The sequence below is a fragment of the Vicia villosa genome, unplaced genomic scaffold, assembly GCF_029867415.1.
Source record: "Vicia villosa cultivar HV-30 ecotype Madison, WI unplaced genomic scaffold, Vvil1.0 ctg.000274F_1_1, whole genome shotgun sequence".
Classification (NCBI taxonomy): Eukaryota; Viridiplantae; Streptophyta; class Magnoliopsida; order Fabales; family Fabaceae; genus Vicia; species Vicia villosa.
In genome coordinates, this window is record NW_026705116.1 from 151,047 (window position 1) to 175,259 (window position 24,213).

Below are 24,213 nucleotides of genomic sequence, written 5' to 3' on the forward strand. Positions count from 1 at the left end.
ATTTTTATATACAAAAATTTAATATTGATCCAAATATTTTTGTAAATAATACCTAAACAAAAATAATATCTGTAAATAGATTTTTTTATTATTTATGAAAAATGGTATTTATGATCCAAATATTTTTTATTCAAAATGGTATATAGGAAAAAATCTACTACCGATTTAAATATTTTTATATGCGAAATTTACTATTGATACAAATATTTTTGTAAATGATACCTAAACAAAAATGTAGTCTGTATACGGGAAAAAATCTATTATTGATCTAAATATTTTTATATATAAAAAATGGTATACGGGTAAAACCTATTATTGATCTAAATATTTTTATATACGAAAATTTAATATTGATCCAAATATTTTTGTAAATGATACCTAAACAAAACTAATATTTGTATACGGAAAAAAAATCTATTATTTATGAAAAATGGTATTTATGATCCAAATATATTTTATTAAAAAACTGTATACGGGATAAAATCTACTATTGAACTAAATATTTTTATATACAAAATTTGCTATTGATCCAAATATTTTTATAAATGATACCTAAACAAAAATGAAGTCTGTATACGGGAAAAAATCTATTATTGATCTAAATATTTTTATATACGAGAAATGATATTTATGATCAAATATTTTTGTTCCAAAAATGGGATACAGGAAAAAGTCTATTATTTTTATGAAAAATGGTATTTATGATCCAAATATTTTTTATTCAAAAATGATATACGGAAAAAAATCTACTATTGATCTAAATACTTTTATATACGAAATTTAATATTGATCCAAATATTTTTGTAAATGATACCTAAACAAAAATGAAAGTTGTATACGAGAAAAAATCTATTATTAATCTAAATATTTTTATATACGAGAAATTGTATTTATGATCAAATATTTTTGATCCAAAAATGGTATATGGGAAAAAATTTATTATTGATCTAAATATTTTTATATACGAAAAATTTAATATTGATCCAAATATTTTTGCAAATGATACATAAACAAAAATGAAGTCTGTATACGGAAAAAAAATATTATTGATTTAAATATTTTTATATACGAGAAATGGTATTTATGATCAAATATTTTTTATCCAAAAATGGTATACGCAAAAAAATCTATTATTGATCTAAATAATTTTATATATGAGAAATGATATTTATGATCAAATATTTTTGATCCAAAAATGGTATACGGGAAAAAATTTATTATTGATCTAAATATTTTTGATCCAAAAATGGTATACGGGAAAAAATTTATTATTGATCTAAATATTTTTATATACGAAATAATCAATTATTTATCTAAATATTATTTTTCTTTTTTAACATTTTATTTAAAATAAATGATATATCCATATGCGTGTAACAGAACAGAACCCGTGCGTATGCCCGGGTTTGTTACTAGTTTTTAATTAAATAATACTATAAAATATCTATTTTGTTTTAATTATCTCTAAGTGGCTTAAATATCTAATTATTTTTATTTTTCTTCTCCACTCTAAAATATATCTATTTTGAAGTTATTTTGCCAATATTTGTTATTTAACATTTGATTAATTGAAAAAAAAAAACATTTAAATCTATTCAAATCCATGAAACGTGGGATAATAATTTTTTATTAAAAATATGATTAAAATATTTTAAATGTCCATGAAATGTGAGGCGTGGATTAGGATTTAAAAAATAAATAAAAATAGGAAGTTATTTAGACAATATTTGTTAAATAATATTTGAAAAGGAATAAATAAATAAATAAATAAAATAAATAATTAACAAAAAAAAGTAAAGGACATAATTATAAATAGGAAAATACCTAGATGGACACAATCATAACATCTGAATTTACGCACAACCAATCACAATTTTTTTATTAATTAAATTATAAAAATAAAATTGTTTCTCTCCTCTATTATCATAACCACCTCCATGTTGCTAATTAAAAACGAAATTAAATTTTAAATAAATTTAAATTTTCTTTCTAATTGGTTGTTCCTAAATATATGGATTTAGGTTCTTTCCATGCAAGTATTTTTCTTATAAATATACACTCAAATTTGAGAAATAAATTGTTAAGAGACTTAATAGCTTTAATATATACGATAAGATAAGATAAGATAAGATATACTAATTTCATTTATTTTAAATTAAAAATTTTAATAATATATTTAAAAATTCAAAAAATTCAAAAGTCAATATTTATCAATATGTTTGTACGTGAGGGATGACATTATAAAATCTCTAAAAATAGAGCTTTTGGGCCCAAACCAATAACTAATTAAGTTTGTTTTTTTGGGTTTTTGGAGATAAATAGGTTTTAGCAGCTTCCTATGCCTCCAAACAACTATAGATTTTAGCAACATTATCCTCTCCTCAAATGGCTCCTTCTGAAGCCGTGTTGCTGCTAAAGCTACTCAAATGTGCAAATCAAAATCGGAGTTTAAAACTAAAGGTATGTACCAAATAGTTTATATTTATTTTTTATTTTTTTTGGAATGAATTAAACTGAATAGAATACTTTTGTGAATGAAGAAGCATGCATTAAGATTTGTAAAGGCAGTGAAAGTTGCATTCCAATATAAGATGCGAAAGTATGATAAATTTGTAAAAGTCCTAAGACATTTCAATGCTAAAAGAATTCATATAAGTGGCGTTAAAGCAAAATTGAAGAGGTTGTTTAAAGGGCATAAAGATTTAATTTCCAGATTCAATAACTTGATGCCCAAGAAACATCCAATCAACAATCCAAGGAATGAAAGAGTCAAGACGCTGCCTGCTGGTTAGTATTTTTCATGAATATATCATATTGTCATATAAACAAACAATAGAATATTTGATAACATTGTTTGTTTGTCATTGTTTTGATACAAAGGGAAAAGGAAAAACATGTCTCAACTTCCTTGGGATTTGCTTGATGTAATCTCCCAAAAACTAGATTTTGACGACCTCCTTCGCTTTGCTTGTGTGTGCACCAATTGGAGGGATTTTCATAAATCAAATTTCATGGCATCCCAAGAACCCTTACTTGTTGAATTTTCTCCTACTCAGGGACCCAGTTCCTTTAGTATCCTAACCAATCAAAAAGTTTATCCCTTGGACAAGATGATGACTCACTCCAACTCCACTATGTATGTTACCTATTCAAGCGGATATTTCATCACGGTGCAGAGCAATAACTCATTCATGCTCTTCAATCCTTTTACAAGAATAGGCAAGGTAATCTATGCATCAACCTTTCAAGTTAATTACTCAGATTATGACAAGCACCGTGCCTTGCTTGCTTTTGAGAAATGCTCCGAGGAGTTCGCGTTGGTGGTTTTATGCAAAGATCAGCCTGGAAGTTTGCATGTCTATCGATCTCGAAAGAATGCTTGGTTTACTTATTCCGCTGCCGGAAAGATACTTGTTGACTTTGTGGTTTTGCATAATATGATATATGTTGTCACTGACAGAGCCAGGATAGGGGTACTCAAGTTGAATTCTGGAAATATCAAATTTCTAAAACTCAAGAATACTTCTAGGGTTAGACTAACGCTTCTAAAACACGATAAAACCAATCCATTCATTAACTTGGTTAATTGTGACGAAAACCTTATAGTGGTTGATTTAACACCAGGGGCATGTAAGTTAATTTATAAGATAGACTTGTCATCCATGAGTTATGTCCCATCGAAATCTTTGGGTGGTATTGCATTATTCTATATTTGGGGTGGAAGTTGTACGGCATTAAGCAGCCCAAATAGGTGGGGGTACAAGAGCAACTGTCTGTATCAATTCTTTGGATTCTTTCCCCATATTATTGAGTATAATTGGGATAAAAGCAGCAAGAATTACATTCACCTTCCAGGACCTGAAAAAACACTTCTCAACCATTTGGATCGGTGTTTTAGACATCTAAAATATCAACTAGATTATTCCTTGCTTGACTAATGGTTTATAGTTTTGCAATCAGTTAATACTATTTGAATTTCTATTTAAAGATCATTGTTTACTGATTAGTATACATTGACAATAATTAACCATGATTTTGAATTAGTCCAGATTGCTATTTCAAGCTTACTCTTATTTAGTTGACTTACATGAGTATTTTTTGAAAATTTATTGCATCAGTTTATCTTAGGATGAAGAGGAAATCAAGGAAAGATTTAATAAATGTAATGATAATTTACAAGTAATTAACTCTAATAGTTCCTAGAAAATCAGAACGGAAGTCTAGCTTACTTTATCTTTTGTAGATTGAGTCTGTTTGATTAGACGCAAAAAAAAGTTAAGGATTTTGAGTCTGTTCGGTTAGACGCAAAAAAAAGTTAAGGATTTTGAGTCTGTTTGGTTAGACGCAAAAAAAGTTAAGGATTTTGAGTCTGTTTGATTAGACGCAAATAAAAACTAAGGATTTTGAGTCTGTTTGGTTAGATGTAAAAAAAGAGTGTTTTAGCTTTTCAGCTCACATTAATGAAAAAGAATTTGTTTGATAACGTTTTTTAGCTTTTAGTTTGTAGTTTTTTTAACTAACTTTTAGTTTTTTATTTAAAAACTATTTGAAGTAGCTTTTGAGTTTTGAGTTTGTAACTTTTAACTTGTAATTTTTTATTTAATTATTATTGATAAGTATTTAAAATTTTATAACATAATTTATAGTTAGTATGACAAATTCGCAGAGAGAAATAGATTGGTAACAAATTCTTCTCAATAGTCCACAAGCACATATCATATCCATTACAAGCAGGCAGCATGCAGCAGTTCCACTTTTCTTTGCCTTGCTCTTCATCTCACTTCTCACACCACTAGGAAAAATTGATTAATAAGATACATACTTAGCATTAAACAAATTGAACCTTTGAACAATCTAAATTATCAATACTAACATACCCCTAAGACACTTGAAAAGTAAAACTATGAAACTTCACCCCTCTACTTTTAAAACACAAAAGATATATATAATCAAGAACAACCAAAAGAATATAACACCTCTCTATCCCAAATCAACAAAAGGACAGCATAAACTACACATTGCTATGTATAAAGTCCATCCCTTATTCCTTCATATTGACAAAGAATAATAATAGGATGATTATTTAAAAGCATCTCAATGTTCATGTTCTTCTTTCTTTAATTGATCAAAAGAAAAATAAGTTACATATCAGCCGTATTTGATCAAGTAAGCTTGCTGCAGCAAATTTGTCAACCAAATTGTTTTAGACAGAAAAATTGTAGAAACATTTGGACATAGTATTCCATTGTCATGCATGACACACAAGCATAAGAGAGTGAAAGTCTTGGAGGATTGGTTCAATTGCAGCCATGGCAGAGTAATTGTGCTTCATATTCAACAATAACCTTCAATTCATTTCCTTTGCAATACATACACAATAAGACATCATTCTCTCTGGATCAGAACCTTCTTATTCATGCATTATTATACTTTCTTCTCTGATTTTCACACTGGAATCTCAGGGTTAGTTATCCATTAATAAAGTGTAACTTCCCTTTTCTCTTGAAATTACTGTTGCATGAAGGAGACCTATGCAGAATATTTCACTACATTGGTGCTTTCATTTCATCATGGCAGACAACTCGCGCATGAAGGAGATCTGTGTAGAATTGAAGAACGCTATCAAAAGCTTCATTGAAGACCTGAACGCTCAAGTGCATGGAAGTTGCTAACCACTCTCTCATGGAAAAAATGAAAGCGATTCTGATGGAAAACGAGTCTCAGTTTACCCAGCTCAATTATGCTATGGCGCAACTCTTGCAAATTATAGGTGAGATCTGTCAAACTGGATTTTCCTAGATTTGATAGGAAAAACGTTTGCAATTAGAGTTTTTTCTGTGTAGGTTGTTTATTTGTAACCAGCTTTATCTTGACTAAAATTTGTAAAAAGCTGAGATCCTAGAAAAGGTATTAGACTATTCATATAATCACTTTTGTAGACGGAGTCTTATCATATTGAGTAATGATACTAGTTTTGCAACATTTCCTAGAATACTGGTATAAATAGGCGTGCTGCGTGCTATACTATTCGATCAGCGTTTCCAAAATTGGTGATGAAAACTTAGAATATAGCAAGAGAAATGCAGTAATTAAATCACCAACATTGGCAATGAGAAATTTAGACAGATGCGTCCTTCAAACTGAATCAATATCATCAAACTTGCATACCTCCTGACTGGTGCTACTGGAACTGAATCAATATCATCAATTACTCCAGAAATGAGATCTATCAAGCTTCATGAAACAAACAAAAATAGAGCAACCATAGTGTTTTACATCATAACCACCACAAGCAAACATTATAGAATTTGGTGTTATCCTTCTTGCTACTTGTTCTTGTCCTAAAGTTATTTGAGCCACTTAATAAAATAGAATTTTAGTATCTTAAACACAAGTTCAAAAATACACTTACAAAATGATAAACCGAATCAAGAGCCTTTAGATGCCTATTGACCAATAATATAAATAGACTACAAAATGTGATCAAAAAATGAATGGCAGCCTTTATTTTATAAGATAAGATATTCCAGCTAATAGAATTACTAAATGAATCAAAATTGAAGCACCTCACAGTATAAACAGCTCAAGTGTTCACAGAAATGTAAAATTCACCGAGTGTATCAAAATTGAATCAGGTAGCAGTTTCATATTCATAGCTACATTTCAGTCCTCGTAAAATTCTAGTTGCCAAGGGCACACAAGAGGTGATGCTTCATAACAGAATTATGCTCTTGCAGTATTTGTAGTCAGTAATCAATGACATAATCATCAAGCAAAACCTTCTCAGTTGCAACTTGAAACAATGAAGAATCTTCCCTGTCTCCATAGATATGCTTCATTCCCATCCTTGCTAAATTTTTTAAGTTTGCATTGAAACCTTTGAGGCCAATTTTTTTTGCTTGCACATGATTCATAGTGAGTTACAAAACTACAACTGCTATGTAGCTGCAGACGCATACACATTTGACCGAACTTTGTAAATAAATATCGTGTTCGTTTGCAGTTTCTATTTACTCTTATTTACTGTTTTGTTATTGCGTGTTGTGTTATAACATTTTTTTATTCAAATACATAAATTCAGTAGATAAAATCCTGCACATCGAAGGGTAAAAAAAAGTTTACAGGAAAAAGAAATGAGCTGTGTGGGAGATGATTTAACAAGCAACCATTTAAGCCATCTTACAAATTAAAACTCAACTTCCACACATTTTCTTAAATTTTACCTCGACAGAGCTTATAAAAACCTTGGCATTAGAAAAGTCAGTATAAATAATACAATACATTTTACATACTATTCAAAAAACAAGACTAACACAGCAAAATAAAATAAATAAACTACAAAAGACTTCTTATTGAGCTTTCTCAAGTACAGCAAGATGAAGGAGGGAAAACAAAAAAGCAAATGAAAATGTTCTCTAGAACATGCCTTTGAGTCCACCACAACATTGATCGAATGAATGTCTTTCATAATTATTATTCATCGATCCAATTTGAGTTTCCAAGAGCAGGTACCAGCCTAGTTTGAATGTTTCTCTTTTTATTCAGACCTCAGCACCTCAATGTTGTTTCTTTGATCAAACACATGTGACAAGTCAGCACACCATAGAGAAATCCAAATTTGGGAATCTACAAGTCTCTCTGAAAAGGGTAAACATATTAAGTTAGATCAAGTAAGCTTGCTGCAGCAAATTTGTCAACCAAATTGTTTTAGACATACGTATCATATATCAGATAAGAAAACTGGTGCAACATTTGGAGAGAGCTTCAGACATAAAATTCACTAAAATAAAATGAAAAAAAAAACTTCTAATTAAAAAACTTTCAATTTTTTAAACCACAGATTGTATACCATAATTGATTTTAATAAGCTTCATTCATAAATGAATTAAGTATTTGAATTCTGAAGAGGAATGTAACATAGTGAATAATTTGTTTTTGAATAACTGATTATAATACACAGATGTCAAGATCATAAAGGAGTTGGCCCATATAACAATAATATGACATTCTCATACAACAAGTAGCAACAAATAGCATCAGTAAAGAGAATATTCCCAAGGCAATTCTTTCTATTTGCTGTATAGGGGCTTCAAAAGCATACATATTCTTGTTAACTTAACCGAATCTCCTAATCTATTTGCTCCAGAAATGAGATCCATTCAACTTCAACAAACAAACAAAAATAGAGCACACATAACATAATGTTTACAAAATATGACGTTTCCTTAGTTTCCTTGAGCAAAGATTCATTCTAAACAATTTAAAATTGGCCAAGAGAATGTATAAAGTGTTTCAATGGAAGCAAGTATGATACGAAATTAACCATCCAAATATTTGGAGACTAAAACATCATCGGTTATCATCACTATGAGTATGATAGAAATGGAACATACCTACTCACCTACCTACCAGCTAAGTAGCTACACTGAAATTGAATCAAATCAATTTGCACGAACGCCACTAATAAGTCTAGCACCGAGGCGATCAAGCTGCTTGACATTGGCAGAAGCTTTCAAGTTGCCATCCTTTTGAAAAGCCCGAACCATCTGTTCCCCAATAAGGAGTCCCTTTTCCTCGTTATCGGTGACAGCCACAGCAGTAGGTCCAGCACCACTGATAGTGCATCCATAAGCTCCGGCTTCAATAGCAGCTTTCTTAACAGCGTCCATTCCAGGAATCAAAGGCGCACGCTTGGGCTCAACGATCTTATCCGACGATAACGCCTTCCCCAACATCAACAAATCCCCCTGTAACACTCCAGCCACGAGAGCACCTGCCTGACTAGAATTCCACACATGATGCGGCATCCCTATCTCCAAAGGAAGTGCGGCTCTCATCTTCTTGGTCGGAGCTTCAAATTCAGGTGTGACCAATACAAAAAACAGCTCTTTTTCCGGCGGAAATTTCAACCTCACCAACTCCAATGGCTCGTAATTGCTAATGAGAACAAAGCCCCCCATGATTGAGGGCGCGACATTATCAGCATGATAACCAGATACCTTTTCCTCAGATTTCAAGCAAGCAAGAACAAGGTCATCCACACTCAATCTCTTGCCGAAAATCTCGTTGACCGCAACCGCAGCTGCAGCAGCGCTAGCCGCACTGGATCCCAATCCACTCCCTAACGGTAAACCTTTCTCGAGGGAGAGGGAAAGACCGACAGATCGAATGCCGAGCATTTTCATGGCTTCCATAGCGGCAATACCGGCACAGTTCCAGAGAGGGTTTTTGCTGAGCTTATGGATATTAGGGCTTTGGCCAGAGATATCGGAGATAAATATCTCGCCGGGATGAACATCAGGATCGACCTTGAGAGAAACGATGTCCCCGATACCGTCAACAGCGCAGCCAAGAAAGTCGAAGCCGGGACCTAAATTGGCGACGGTGGCGGGAGCAAAGGCTTTGACGGAAGAGTAGACAGCAAGTGGGTCTTGTTGGGTTTTAGTGAAAGAAAGAGCGACGGAGTTGTGAGCGTTGCATCTGATAGTGAAAAAAGGTTTGGAATGGAAACAAGTTGGAGTGGGACTGAACCATGCTGTGGAAGCCATTGCACTCTTTTGCTGATACCGCAGCCACTGAGTAGTACTTTGAAACAACAACTCTAACACTATATTAATTCATTCAATTTAATAATATAATAATAATAATAATAATATGTGAGATCCATCCCCATTAAAAATATGCGAGATCCATCCACATTAAAAAGCATTCTTCTTAATTGGAAAGATAGTGAAATAAATGATAAATGACTAAGCCACCAACAATACTATCCATTCAATAATAATCAATTGTTATACTTTTGTCTTTTTTTTATTTATTAATATTATTTTGTAATTTACTACTTTTGGTATCTAATTAAATTAAAAATAATTAATTTTATTTTATATGATATGATATATAAATAAGAAAAAAAACAAACAATGCATTCTTTAATATATTTTTTAACATATTTTCTTCGGCTAATTAATTTCACGGATTTTTTAAAAAATATATATAACTAACTCTATTAATATGTTATTATTTCAGAAGAGTGTGATTAGTGTTAAAACATAACTTTTTATAGTGACAGTTTTTTAGTGTTGATCGACTTGTTAAGAATTGATCGAGTTCAAGTTCATGACGAATTTTTTTTCCAACTTAAACTCAACTTGTTAAAAATGTTGAACTATTTTTGAATTAATTTAGTTCATTGACAGTCATAGATGTATGTTTTTAAGATTTTGTTAAGATATTTAAAAATAAAAATTTGGTACTCAAAAATTAATGTTTCAACTTTTAAAAAATAAAATATAAAACTTTTAAAATGAATATTATTAAATTAAATGTCTTATCTTGTAGTACTCTAGAAGAATTAGTAGCATTTCCCTTTTATCAATAAAAAATAGATGAATGCACTTGTGATTTATAATAGTGATAGAAGTAATATAAAGTGGGGTATGATAAAAACCACGAGCACCACGGGTAAAAGATTTCGCTCTTACTAGCGTGGGTGCGATTTGTATTATAAGTTACACTATAAAGTTGAAGAGAAAAAGAGATATAAAAAAAACATATACAATATTAAATAATTGTAGCAAAAGGTCTAGTATTTGTTGTTTGCTTATAAATTTGGTCCACCACTATCTTTCTATAAAGTTCAAAAGTGACATAATGGTATCAAATTGTTTTAATTATCTTTTAAAATAAAACACTTTGATTAGTGGGGTTGTAGCTCTATTTTGGGTAGGTTTAAGCAATTGCATTGCAGTGCAGTCTTGCTTAATAATTGAATGTGATTTTGCTTGCTATTATGCTTTCAGTCATTGATTGATATATGAACAAGGACAATTAGTTGTTTGACATGTTTCTTTCTCAAATTTGCAAAACAACATCTAATTATCAAATGGCACGGTTAACATGTATCACAAAACAGATCTCACACCTTAGATGACCAACTAAAAGCATCAACCACAAAAATGGAAAAAGTTCAAAACATAGCTACAACAAACAAAAGGAAAAAACATACTAAATATTGCGTGTGTAAACTAAAGAGCTTATCCAACAACCAATTAAAAGAATAATTGGAAATTTTTCTTTTAAATTGTATTATCTTGAAAAGGAATTTGATTTTGCTCACCCAAAGCTACTAAACGGAAATTGGTCTGTCAATCAATACCTAATATTGCTTTCAGTTTTCCAATCTTTTTCAACCATTTCATTCATGTTATCAAAAGAAATTGCTTCTCTCGTTCATAAACTCTATTGCGTACCAATCAGACAGTTTCAATAGGAAAGGAAAAGAATCATTGGCAGCAAATAAATGAATTTAAAACTCAATCTCTGTTGATAATATGATGACAAAATAAGCAATTGAACTAGTACCTTAAAAATAATTATGCTCAATTCAAATTTTACATGATCTATTTAATTTATCAAAGGATCATATCATCAACTACCATTTTACAATCCATCTCAGTTATCACCCTTTGTTTTCCAAAGAATAGCTAAGAGTGATCAAAGCTCCACTTTCTACACTACATCAGTCTGTCTAATTAACAATTTCAATTCAAATCTATTATACATGATATTTAAGGATCAAAACTCTGTCATTCATTGTAAAAGAAAAAAAGTATCAGTCTTAAAAACTAATCCTTGTTGAGGTGAAGTTATGCAGTTAATTAGACAAATAAAGTTCAATATATAACTCACTAAAAAAAGAATTATAATAAAATTTGATTGTTACAAGTTTAAACAAAACTAAAATCAGATAGTCTGTCAATACCACGATCTCATCAGGTGGAGATACTTTTAATGGGAACTGAATGAAAAAAAAACTATCAATCAACAAGCCAAAAATATGAACAGACCTTCACTTCAAATTTAAGAAAGCAAGTGGGATTGCTGGGTTTACCACAACCCAGACCCCACTCCAAAGAAAAACAGAGGGATAAGGAATACACAAGATTAAATACAAAGAATACATTACAAATAAGAGGTGCCAAACAGAAAGATGCACAACTCACTCCACCAGAGGTAAATCTCGGAAGGCCTGGAGACAGAAATAACGCATGTGGGTGTGGTAGAGTTGCAAAGCTAAAAAGCACTCCAATGATCAGATTCTCTTTTAGGAGTTTGACTTTCTGATGAAGTCCAATGATCAGATTCTCTTTTAGGAGTTTGACTTTCTGATAAAGTCCAATGATCAGATCCTCTTTTAGGAGTTTGACTTTCTAATGAAGTCCTAAAAGGCCCAGAGCCAAAGGGATCCGAGTCATCAAAAGCAGGAAAACCATGATCAAAATCGACACTGTTGCGGACAGAATCAAATCGTACTGGTGCTTCCCGAGCAGGTAAAGATGCACTATCATGTATGCTAAATGAATCAAATCGTACTGGTGCTTCCCGAGCAGGTAAAGATGCATTATCATGTGTGCTAAATGAATCAAATCTTGAAAAGTCAAAGGCGTTTTCCAACCAGTCTTTAGGCTTTTGCGGGGAGCTGCCCGAGCTGAAAAGTGGGGTGCTTGGAACAGAATCGTCAAAACTGAACCCACTGGTCTTCTGGAAAGGACCACCAGCATGTGGTGATGCTGTTTTAATGGGGTTCAGGCCCAGATCTCCAGAACCGAAGAAATAGTTGTCTCCAGCTCCATCAAGATCTCTCTCCTGTAATAAAAAATAAAAACAAAGGTCCAAAAGCAATCAGTAGACTGCTAAAAGTATACAAGGATGGCATCTAACTCTTTGATACTAAGAACTACCAAGTCATATTCTCCATAGGTGGCTGCATATCAATTGCCAGGTTTCATTGTAATTTACAAAAGAAAGCAAAATACCTATACCATCCTCATTTGTCTAGAAAAATCCTATGATAGGGTGCCACAAGAAGGGCTCTATTGATTAAGGAGTACATATTGAACATCATAAAATAAAACTACAAAGGTATGTAGTTTTGGGAAGGAATTATACTAATGGAGGTATCAACTAAAAGAGATGTAAATGAATTGGTCACATCTCCTTTGCAGATGAGCTCGTATTGGGATATCAGGTGCATGTGAGGAATTGAGAGTTGTCACTGTGAGGTTAACAGTTTATGCAGTACAGATCCTTATCACGCAGCTGTTGCGTTTTGGATTTTAGAAAAATAAAAAAAACCTATGAAGCACGGACACCGGAAACACGACACCGACACTAACCCTGACACGTCGACACCAGTAATAACTTGAAAAAAATGAATAAATTTAACACAATCACAAGTATTTGTGTCAATTTCGAACACGGCCACCTTTTTTATGAGGTGTCGGTGCTAAGTAAAAAACACATTTCAGGAAAAATAACCATTATGTTGTAGACTTGTTCAATCATCCACTAACCCACAAGTCTATGTGAATCTAACCTAGTTTGTAAGAACTATACTTGAGTTAACCCAACTTTGATAACTAGAGCCATAAACTCAGAAATGTATAAATAAACTTGATAGTTAAACAACCACAGTGTTGACTGTTCTGAATGGTGACCGTCAGCACACCCTTGCCTTTTTGCCCATAGCTATGGAATGTTTTGACCAACTCATCTACATGTGCATCATCCCAACCCTCTAACACAGCGTTGTCTCTAGCAATGCTCTTTCTTTTTTCGCAAACTTTATTCGAGAGCCTTTTATTGGGAAGCCTATTGAAATTGTATGTTTTGTAATCTTAGAGTTTTATGTTTTTAAATTGACTTTTGTGTAGAGTCTTGTCATGTTGAGTAATGGTATTAGTTTTGCAACATTTCCTAGAACAATGGTATAAACAGGCGTGCTAGACTATCCGGTTAGTGTTTTCAAATTTGATGATAAAAAGTTACATTATAGCAGGAGAAATGCAGTAATTATACCACCAACATTGGTGATGAAAAGTTAGAATATAGCAGGAGAAATTTAGATAGATGCATCCTTCAAAAAAAGAAAGAATTTTGCTGAAAAAATACATTAAAGGTGTGAATTTGCATACCTCCTTAGTGATGCTACTGGCACTGAATCCCCAAACAGAATCAATATCATCATTTGCGTCAAAGGTTCCTCCCCAATGAGAATCATCAAAAACTTTGTCTTCGGAAAACAGAGACTTCTCACCACCGTGATCACTGCATACCCAAAAGTATAGATAAATATTTTACAAGATCACAAAATCTATAATATACAATCAAAAAAATAACAACGCATATATTGGTAATAATGGACACTGACATGAACCAAAGCCATTTTTAAACAAATAAATAACCTTTCAAACCCACAATCGGAAGCAAACCTCCTTATCATGAGTAAGGACAACAATAACCAAAGTTTATCCCACTAAGTGGGCTCAACTCCATATAATGCATGTGTTTGTAAAAGTCATATCAAGTCTAACAGTTTTCTAATTCGTCAAGAGTTTTAGTGCATGCTACAACCAGTTCATAATATATTAGGTAGCTATTTAAATTTAAATTTTCTATCATTTGGTAAGTAAGACCTATATCACAATTAGCATTGTTGTGACAAGGTGAAATGCAGGTTCAGACAGCAACATCAAAACCGTGAGGCTGTCTCGTGATGGTTTAATGATAAATCAATCATACAAGTGTTCCAAAGGACTATTTAAAGTTCCATGAAAGCATGGCCAAAAGCAAGTATTGCAAAGCAAAGTGCAACTAAGAAACAAAAACAAACTACTAACTTAATAAGAATTTGAATATAAAAACATATATTTTGATGATTTCGACAGATCCCCCCACCCCCCTGTGTCTCCTTTTGATCCTTCAATGATATGGTATATTATCCGGTCCTCATTGTGTTTTATTACCTGTTCTTGCAAACCCACCCACAACTGATTTTCCTTTACTTTAATTTTTTCATAGAATTTCTCACAAAATCCATGAATGCTATGGAGCATATCCCATTTTCACTATGTTCTGTTTCCTACTCATGCAGATGTGGAAATTTCCTTCATTTGATATTTTATTTTATCAGAAAAAACCAACATTTTTGTGCACAAGATTGAGTTCAAAGGGAACAAATTAAACCAGTAATAAAATTGTATAAAATCTGCATGTGTCCTTTAAAGCTGCAAAAATCACTCGGTACAAGTGAGAGGGGATGATATAGTCAATTAAGAAATACTGTAAACAAACCAAGTATAGCGAGAAAGCAAAGACGTCTGAAAAACTTCTAATGGGTAAAGCTATGCTAAATTAAAATCTATTCAGTGAATAGTTGAATGATCATATGGAGAATTCCAAGAAGATTGATTCAACTCAAGTGCGAGGAGGTTCGCATCCTCATATTTGACTGAGCTATGATGAAAGGGATTTTATCAAGTTGTTAAAATAGGTGTTTTGCCCAACAAATGTGGAGGATAGTAGCCTTGACAAAAAATGTGAGGAGTATGTCTACAAGCACATGTGAGTGTGCTGAGGATAGTATTGATATTCAGCTATAACTTTTAGGAATGAAGGTCTAAAAACGTGATAACTTAATTGTGACTCTCTCTTGAAGCACAATATATTACATATTAAGAAATCACTTAAAAGCCTAAGCTGTAAGCAGGTTCCTTACGCACAATCGCACATGCATGCATCTAGAGACAAAAGCCCTTTGAGTTGAAAAATGTATAACACACATGAACACTTTACCTTGAACTAAAGATATAAATTAGAAAAATGAGGCAGCAAAGATGAAACTCCTATCCTATTGTTCACAGGGTCCCTTAAACCATGTCAAACATTAATTACCCACACACAAAACATGCTAGATGGAAGAAAAAAATGTAATACACATAAACACCTTTATGATCGTCACAACCTTCAAAAAGGCACAGAGAATATATGTGATCAGTAAAATCCAAATGCTGGTGCAAATCTTAAAAACCATACCTTTGGGTTTCTTGTGCGGCATCTTGATTACGAGGAGAACTATCTTCACCGGAATTCTTACGAATGTCGGAATCAACAAACTCCCTATGCGGACTTCCAATAGTACTGCTTGCAAATGGACTATTAGGAGCACTTTTTGCAGACCCATCGTCACTTTTATTGTAAGGAGATCCGTTGTCTACTCCCTGTTCATTTGTAGTCTGGGGTTTTTCTGACTTATCATCATCACTCTTAGGTGACGCTGCAAGTTTTGGACTGTCAATATCCAAAGCTTTCGTGTTCACAGCCTTTGGTAACTTTTGTTTTGGAGGTGCTACGGTGTTTTGCACATCAAGAGTGTATTCTTTGACAAGAGCATATTCTGCTAGAAGAAAGAATAATAAATAACCAAGAAATTATTCATATCTTTCCAAAATTCTCCAAAAGAGAACAGATGCAAACCAGAAAATGAAGAATTTGTAGTTACCCGTAAACTTTAACCACACAAATATCATAATTTCTATTAAATATAACCTAATTTTGAGTTATCCTATCTTCTAAATCTAAACCATATGACTAATCAAAATGATTGATCTCTCAAATTTAGACAAACAGTTAAGCTTAGAAAAAGAATACATAATATAGTATAAAAAAGTATAGCTCACTAGCCAAAAATGCAAATGAAATCAATTTAAGTTTGAAGATGCAAACATGCAATATGCGCACAACATATCAACTAATCCTCCAGATAAAATGATAATTAGCCACATCAATATGGTTTAATAACCTTGCGAAAAATTCTCAAAATTATGGCTGGTACCAAACAATTTGCATATCATTTGTTTTGAATTTTTAGTAATTAATAGAAATGGAATATTTGATCTAATTATTGTTATTTTGGATATACCTTTATCTTCAAGCTTATCCCAAACCTCGTCCCAGTCAGCAGCCCCTTCTTGGATACCAGGTTGCCAGCCTAAAGAATAAATGTGAGTGAAGCCACATAATACTAGAAAAACTTTATATATATATGTAATGAATATACACTATTCAATATAAAATTAGAGGGCCCCACTCGAGACAGGTGAGCAGAGTACAACAAAGTAAAAAAGAAATGGCATGACACAACTAAAACAAATCAAATGAGAGAACGTGGTAACTGAATCAAGAGGCCAACAATGAACCTATCATGTGAAAAACAAAAATGAAGCAGATGCATTTAGCAAAAATAAAGAGTCAATTTGCAGGCAATGAAGAGTTTTCTGAGCTTAATTAAAACAAAAGTAGTAGAGGGTGCAACATAAGTTTTTTTTTCTATGAATCCAATGTGCCGTTGATCTTGTACACTATTGTCAGAAACATCCTCCAGTTTCCAGTTTCACATTTTTCACACAACCAATGTATTAATACAACATTTGATAACCGCTACATTCGGCCCTACTACGAAGAACCATATAGCTAATTTAGTGTCAATAGCAATCCACTATCATATTTTGTTTTAATAGATTCTTCAAAAATAATGCTATGAGAAAACGTATGCTAAGCAGCAACAATAGCTATATAAGATTATATAGAGCCTTTCCATACAGAACTGTGACACAGTATTTATAAGGTTACATAAGAAAACCATCAAACTGTGTGTTAAATAAAATGTCACTTGTTCGGGCAACTTTAATCAAGTTGGGTTGGCTCAAAAAGTTTTCATGCTGATTCAAGGTCATTTCCTCAAACTAAATATCAACAACACTGATGTAACAAATATCATGTAATAAAGTTATAGACATGAAAAAGACTTGATAACATATGAAAGGAAATAAAAACAACTATAAATTTGAAATTACCAAAGGGTAGCTCCACTAGTGTTGTGGGCTTTGCACGTAATCCATACTGCTTGCACCTTTCATTTAGAGATTTCACCAGTTCATCAAGGGAAGATTGTATCCGGTCAGCACGGCCCTGAAAACTGCATGATTAGATTGGATATGAAAAAAAAAAAGAAACATCTCAAGATGGATGTGCTAAATAGGTCATATTCAAACATACCTGTACCGTGTCATTGGTATTTACATCCTGTTCCAACTTGACAATCCCTTGATATAATTCAATTTTTTTCTCCTATACATACAATACAAATGTGATATAGTGATGTAAATCCGAAAAAAGTAACGTGTTAGCATTTATGCTATGCATGCTATCAATTGCACGAAAAGCCATAATTTATTGCACCTGCATGTCTCGGAATGTGGCTTCCTCAGTCGTCAACTTGGATGATACATCTCCAACTTGCTTATATTTATCTTCATATTTCTTTGCTAGAATCTCAACCTGAAATTAAAAAATTGAGCCAATGATAACAGTTAACATGATAGTTCTAATAAGGATATATGTAATGCTAAAGAAAAATACCTCATGCTTATCAGCAGATATCCTTTCGATGACCTCGTTAAGACGATTGTCACATCGGCTCTTGTACAGAACCTTTTGCAGGAAAAAGAAAATCAGAAATTTGTTTAAAAAAGGAGAAAATAAAAGAAAGAGTATTACACGACGTTGATAATCATGTGCAGCACATGAAAGGAAGCTTTTATATGTATTTCTCTTCTAGGTATCCACGGTTTTATTATATAAATACACAAGGGTCCGGCCTGTGTTCACTTCACCGCAGAACAGATCTATTTCATAGGCATCGCTCTTCTGGGTCAGTAGGTATCTCAAGAAGCAGCTAAAAGATGGGCAAATCGTCTATTAATGGATAATAATTGAGTATAAAACCTTTCCCAGGGCCCATTCTTACTGTCTCCAAATTAATTAAAATAAGAAACAGAAGCTCAATAAGAAGATAGGAGTCTATGTATTTATGTTCAGTAGGTCTATAGTAAGAAATGGTTAGTTTGGTCAACAAATCTGTAATATTTGCACAACAGCAATATCAGCCTACATATATTTTGCAATCCTTATTCCTTAAAGCTCAATAAATAAAATCAGAGAGCGAAAGTACTTGGCAAGATCCATGCTTTCATAAGTACAATAGATGATAGATCACAATGGTAAACAATATGTCTCCCATTACATTTCAATTACTAGCTATATCAGTACATTTATATGGTTCTTGCTTAGCCTGTAATCAAGACACACTATACAAGTAAACGACTCACTGGTTTATCAAGAAAATAAACTACAAAAAAGAGAAAATAGAACACAGCTTAAAAAGGATATAATGTTAACAAGGCACGAACGTATAAAGCACAGAAAACACTCACAAGTTCCTGCATTTTTGCACGGAAGAATTCTATTTTCTCTCTCGACTCCACTATTTCTTTCTCAAGTTCTTCTACCTGCATTTAGCAAAAGATAAAGAGATCAGAATTGCCTTTGTTCAATATGAATCAGAATAGAGTGAAATCAGGTAGAAGTGAGCTGACACAATGATATGCATTGCAAATACTGCAATCGAGAACATGAACTTTCCACGAAATCTTTGTAGATACAAGTAACAGCTAGTAATTTTCATATGCAACTTTCAAATTTCAATATAATCAATATGCTGTATAAAGAGAATAAACATACTTCCCATTGAAACCAATTACAGCTTACACAGGAATTCCACCATATCCTCAAACTAATCAACCTAAAAGATGACTATACACAATATGCAGATGGCATATATGGCCCCAAAAAGATCTATTTATTATGAAACTACAAACCAATAAAAGTAAGATTTGGCAGTTGGCCAACAAATAAGCAAACTGTTTAGGAAAGACATGTAAACATGTGAGCTTTATAATCAAATTAATACAGACACCTGCATAAGTTTGTGTGTGTGTAGGTGGGGGGAGAAGCAAATAAACATGACATCCACTAAGGTGATACTGATAGGCTATAGCTTGACTGTCACTATCCTAAGTCTTTTAAGATTGAGTAGGGTGATTGGGTCAAGAGTTTCAAACCCCAAAAAAAGGCACTTATTACCCTCCCCTATACTTAGGTGCTAGAACCTCCTAATGTACCTAAAAATAAAAATAATTGAATGTAGCATATTTATCGTACAGCATAAATGTTGCAGAGAAATAAATATACAATAGTTACCTTCTTATCAGCTTCTGTCGCTTCTTGAAACTTCAAGTTAATTGAATTTTGCTCATCTGAACTCAGCTGATTAATGAGATGCTTCTCCAAGACTGGGATTTTGGATTTCTGCTGCTTGTTCGGAGGTCCGTCATCAGATGGAGGGACAGCAGCCGGCCTTGGTGGCCGACCTGCAGCAGGGTTCACTTGTCGAGCACCAGATCCAGCCAACCCTTGCTGTTGTTGAACACCTTTCAAAGGTAAAAGGAGGAAGAGGAAAGAAATTATATAACAAAATAGTTTCCACACAAGTGAATGATCATAATCAAAATAAGCATGCTAGTTCTTTGGCACAGACCTGGTGGATTTCCCCAAGATACAGCACTGTGGACATTGGCAGGTTGACCAGTAGGAGGTAAATCAAGAACTATACTACTTGGAAGTACACCTGGAAGAGCACGTCCCTCCCTGTGTCGCTCCATTAGGTACAGCGCAATACAAAATTCTCTGAGAGAAAGCATGCTATCATTATCTTGATCGGATAAATCCCAGACCTGCTTTAAAACCTCTGGAGAATATAAAACATGGTATACAAATAATGAACAGCGAATTAGCTAGCCATCAAGAAGTTACAACCGGAACACTGGAGAAGTAGCAAAATAGAGAAATCATTTTACTCTTGATGTCCAACCAAAAGGATAGGAAGTATAAAATATACCTCTCGGTAACCTCCAACTAAGAAACAGGTTCCTCGCCTGTTCCCCTGTGATTTTCCCATCTCTATCTGTGTCTACTTCCATGAATACTCTCGTATATTTCTGAACATCAGTCTGAGTCATTCGTGGCCATGGAGACTGGGGCTGACCTGACGCAGAATCCTGCGATCTCACTTGAAGTCCAGATGAACCAAGCATATTAGGCGTCTGAACCGGGGCATGCAGGTTCTGTTTCACCGCCGGCTGGGACTGCTGAAGATGTGGACGGGGCTGTTGAAGATGTGGACGGGGCTGCTGAAGATGTGGACTGCCTGACTGCTGAAGATGTGGACTGCCTGACTGCTGAAGATGTGGACTGCCTGACTGAGTAGCAAGTGAGCTCTGCAATGAATCAGGGGAACTAGTCCTAATAGAATTCTGGTTTCCTCCAGATACAGGAACAATGGCCGATGAAAGCAGAGAATTGGTAGAAGAAAATCCTTGTGGAGAAGAATTTTGCTTTGGCTGAGTTGAGCTGGCTGAGAAAAAATCCCCTCCGAAAAATGAATCAGAAGCAGTACCATTCACAGAAGTATCCTTGACCACTTGATCTGCAGGCTTGGTGGCAGAAGAAGGATATTCTAATTGTTTAGGTGTAGGAGGTGCAACATTTGATCCAGATGTTGTAATTGCAAGACCAAGCCCCTCCTGAGTTGAAGTAGGACTAGTTCCTCTAACTGGTAGCTGAGAAGGCGCTGCTTGCGGTTGTTGCGGAGCTCCGCCCATATTTCCATAACTAGGGAAGGCAGCAGAACTTGCAGGGCGAGCTCCTCCAACAGCAGGAACTCCTTGAGTTGGAATACCAGCAGACATATTTTGCAGAGGTCTTGTTGACTGATTTACCGGTGAAGCGGGCAGATTTTGATTAGGAACTGGCCCCCTCACTCCAAGATTTACCTGTGGCACAGGTGCCGGTGCAGGTGCAGGTGCAGACGCAGGTGTAGCTGTAGCACTGAAATTGATTTGAGGAGCAGGAATCTTAGATGCGGCTGGGCCATACAATGCAGCTTTGACCATTTCAGGAGTAAGTTCACGCTTGCTCTGTGCAACTGTGACAAGTTTAAGTGCATTGTAGAACTCCGCACGACCAAGGAAACCACCCTGATTTTGGTTTGCAAATGCCCAAATCTGTAGAACGAGGATTGAATTGGCAGTATTCACAATTTAGATGAACGAATATATACTATAACAAGTCTATAACTACACTAGTACTATTAATCAAATCAATTATGAACGAATTGAATAAGGAAAGAGAGATTGTTGAGAAAGAGGAACCTGTGCAAGAACGTTTTTGGGCAAACCGGAGCCTTGGAAGAAAGAAACAGCTTCGGCACCGCTGATACGGCCGTCTCGATCCAAATCGGCACGGCGGAAATAAGCATCGAAGAGATCGACATTAGGTGCAGGCGATGCCATTGCAGTTTGTAGATGCAGCAGCAGCACAGTAGATCAGAGCATGAAAGATAAACACAATTCAGATTTTAGAATCGATCTAATGATTCAAAATTCTAAACTCCGATGGAATGATTGATCGATGGAATCGATCGCCACCGCCACGAATCCAATCAAGAATTAAAGGGAAAAAACAACATCACAACCCTCATTTCTCATATTTTTGCATAACGTCCCTCTTTCATTACCATATTTCAAAAATACCACTGTCTTCTCCTATTTTCGCTACTTCTTGTCTTAATGAACTGTGACAAGGATTTTTCTTTATTTTTCATTTTTGCTAAAGCCTTAACCATTTTTTTTCTTTTAATCCTTGAGTTTTTCTATTATGAAATAAAATGTCTTTATAATTTGACATTCTTATGATAATAAGGATAATACATTTAAATACTTTAGGTTAAATTTACTTGGAGGAGAAAATGATAGTCAATTAATTAACTCACAATGAAAATGAGTTAAATTTGAATTATATATATATATATATATATATATATATATATATATATATTACATAGTTTAATTCATTTTAGTAATATATAAATTAATATTTTTTAATTGGTATGTTTTATGTTGCAGGTGCAGACAAGTTGTTATATCCCATCACTATTGACCAAGAGCATAGTAGAATCTGGAACTTAATATTGCTCGGAACATATCAAAGTTTTTATTTAGACGGTCAAGCATGACATCCTCTTGACAAACTTTTGCCTTGGCAGAATGCAATCAGGGCCCCATTTTGTCCGAAGTGTTCAAATTAAGATGGTGACAATTCGTCATTACAAAATTTTATGAGTATTTGTGATGAATTTGATGGAGTTTTGAGTTAAAGATTAGCTAAATATGAAGAAAATGAAGAAGTCGAAGAAACAAAGTAAAGTCAAGAAATCGTGACTAAAATATAAATTAATAAGCATTTTCAGCACAATTTACATCCTGACGTTTGTCCAGTAAATTGATCATATATGGAGATCCATACCTTGTTTTGAGACGGATTTTTTTGTTGCAAAATGAAGCTAAAAAAGAGATCTACATTCTAGAAAAATTGTGTGTGCGATGGGAAGTATCACGCACGCGATGGAAAGCATCATGCACGCGGTGGGATTTTCGCTTCCTCTTATCTTAAGGATTGTGACCGGGATTTTTTTTTTTTCATTTTTGCTAAAGCCTTAACCATTTTTTATTTTAATCCTTGAATTTTTCTTTTATGAAAAAATGTCTTCTTAATTTGATATTATTATGATAATAAGGATAATAAATTCAAAAATTTTAAGGTTAAATTTAGTTGTAGGAGAAATAATAGTCTTTTAAACTCACAATGAAAATGAGTTAAATTTGATTGAATTTGAAAGTAAATGAGTTGAATTTGAATATATATATATATATATATATATATATATATATATATATATATATATATATATATATATATATATATATATATATATATATATCTTAAATAGTTTGATTCATTTTAATATGTATAAATTAATATTTTTTAAAAATGGTATGTTTTAACAGGGGCATACAAGTTGTTAAATCTCATCACTGTTGACCAAGAGCATAGCAGAATCTGGAACTTAATATGATATATGAACTTCTCAAAACATAACAGAGCTTTTATTTGGGCGGTCAAGCATGACAGCCTCTTGACAAACCTTCACCTCAGCAGAATGCAAATTAGGGACCTATTTTGTCTGGAGTGTTCAATTAAAACTGAAAATGCATTGTACGCTTTGAGAGATTGTGTCACAGTCAAAATTTTCTGACTCTCTCTTGCTAGAGAAGCATGCTGGATTTCTTTTTTTTGCATCAGGTTTTTAGGATAGGATTCAATTGAATATTTGCAACAATCTTAGCCATGGAGATATAGAGGAATGGAAAGCTTTGTGGGCTACTATCTGCCACTACCTTTTGTTTTGGCGCAATAAGAAGATTCATGAATCATGATGACAATTTTGTCATGTCTCTCCACATGGTAATGGGCATTCGCAATAGGGCCAACGATTACTTCACAAGTCTTAAGCTGCAAAAGAGTGTCAGCATTAGCAGCAAAGTTTTGAATATGAGAAAAATACAAGAACAGCGGTTG

General features: G+C 33.4%; 3 protein-coding genes across 6 annotated transcripts; 1 reads left to right on the top strand and 2 right to left on the bottom strand.

Annotated features, from left to right (window-relative positions):
* The first annotated feature begins 2,324 nt into the window (after positions 1-2,324).
* LOC131626215 (uncharacterized) lies at positions 2,325-4,021 on the top strand. The gene is made up of 2 exons (XM_058897043.1): positions 2,325-2,460; positions 2,541-4,021. The coding sequence occupies exon 2, from the start codon at positions 2,895-2,897 to the stop codon at positions 3,936-3,938; it is 1,044 nt and encodes a 347-aa protein (XP_058753026.1). The 5' UTR covers positions 2,325-2,460; positions 2,541-2,894; the 3' UTR covers positions 3,939-4,021.
* A 3,213-nt stretch (positions 4,022-7,234) lies between these two features.
* Positions 7,235-9,691, bottom strand: LOC131626225 (homoserine kinase). Of its 4 annotated transcripts, none has more exons than XM_058897062.1 (2): positions 8,410-9,691; positions 7,235-7,638 (listed from the first exon to the last, which is right to left on the bottom strand). In XM_058897062.1, the coding sequence occupies exon 1, from the start codon at positions 9,546-9,548 to the stop codon at positions 8,442-8,444; it is 1,107 nt and encodes a 368-aa protein (XP_058753045.1). In that variant the 5' UTR covers positions 9,549-9,691; the 3' UTR covers positions 7,235-7,638; positions 8,410-8,441. The 4 variants fall into 4 exon arrangements, with proteins under 4 accessions (XP_058753045.1, XP_058753044.1, XP_058753043.1 ...); XM_058897061.1 differs by having other exon boundaries at positions 8,406-9,690; XM_058897060.1 differs by having other exon boundaries at positions 8,402-9,690.
* Positions 9,692-11,680: 1,989 nt separating this feature from the next.
* On the bottom strand, positions 11,681-22,356 carry LOC131626224 (uncharacterized). Its single transcript, XM_058897058.1, has 13 exons — positions 21,948-22,356; positions 20,636-21,800; positions 20,276-20,485; positions 19,939-20,168; positions 19,113-19,187; positions 18,259-18,330; positions 18,079-18,177; positions 17,896-17,967; positions 17,694-17,808; positions 16,760-16,828; positions 15,874-16,234; positions 13,974-14,106; positions 11,681-12,645 (listed from the first exon to the last, which is right to left on the bottom strand). Exons 1-13 carry the CDS (start codon positions 22,086-22,088, stop codon positions 12,073-12,075), a joined length of 3,315 nt encoding a protein of 1,104 aa, XP_058753041.1. The 5' UTR covers positions 22,089-22,356; the 3' UTR covers positions 11,681-12,072.
* Between the last annotated feature and the right edge of the window lie 1,857 nt (positions 22,357-24,213).

Coding starts and splice junctions, on each gene's coding strand:
- LOC131626215 (XM_058897043.1), top strand. CDS start 2,895: ATGTCTCAACTTCCTTGGGATTTGCTTGATGTAATCTCCCAAAAACTA.
- LOC131626224 (XM_058897058.1), bottom strand. CDS start 22,088: ATGGCATCGCCTGCACCTAATGTCGATCTCTTCGATGCTTATTTCCGC. Junction 17,968..18,078: donor CCACATTCCGAGACATGCAG/GTGCAATAAATT, acceptor TTGTATGTATAG/GAGAAAAAAATTGAATTATA. Junction 16,235..16,759: donor GGATAAGCTTGAAGATAAAG/GTATATCCAAAA, acceptor TTCTTCTAGCAG/AATATGCTCTTGTCAAAGAA.
- LOC131626225 (XM_058897062.1), bottom strand. CDS start 9,548: ATGGCTTCCACAGCATGGTTCAGTCCCACTCCAACTTGTTTCCATTCC.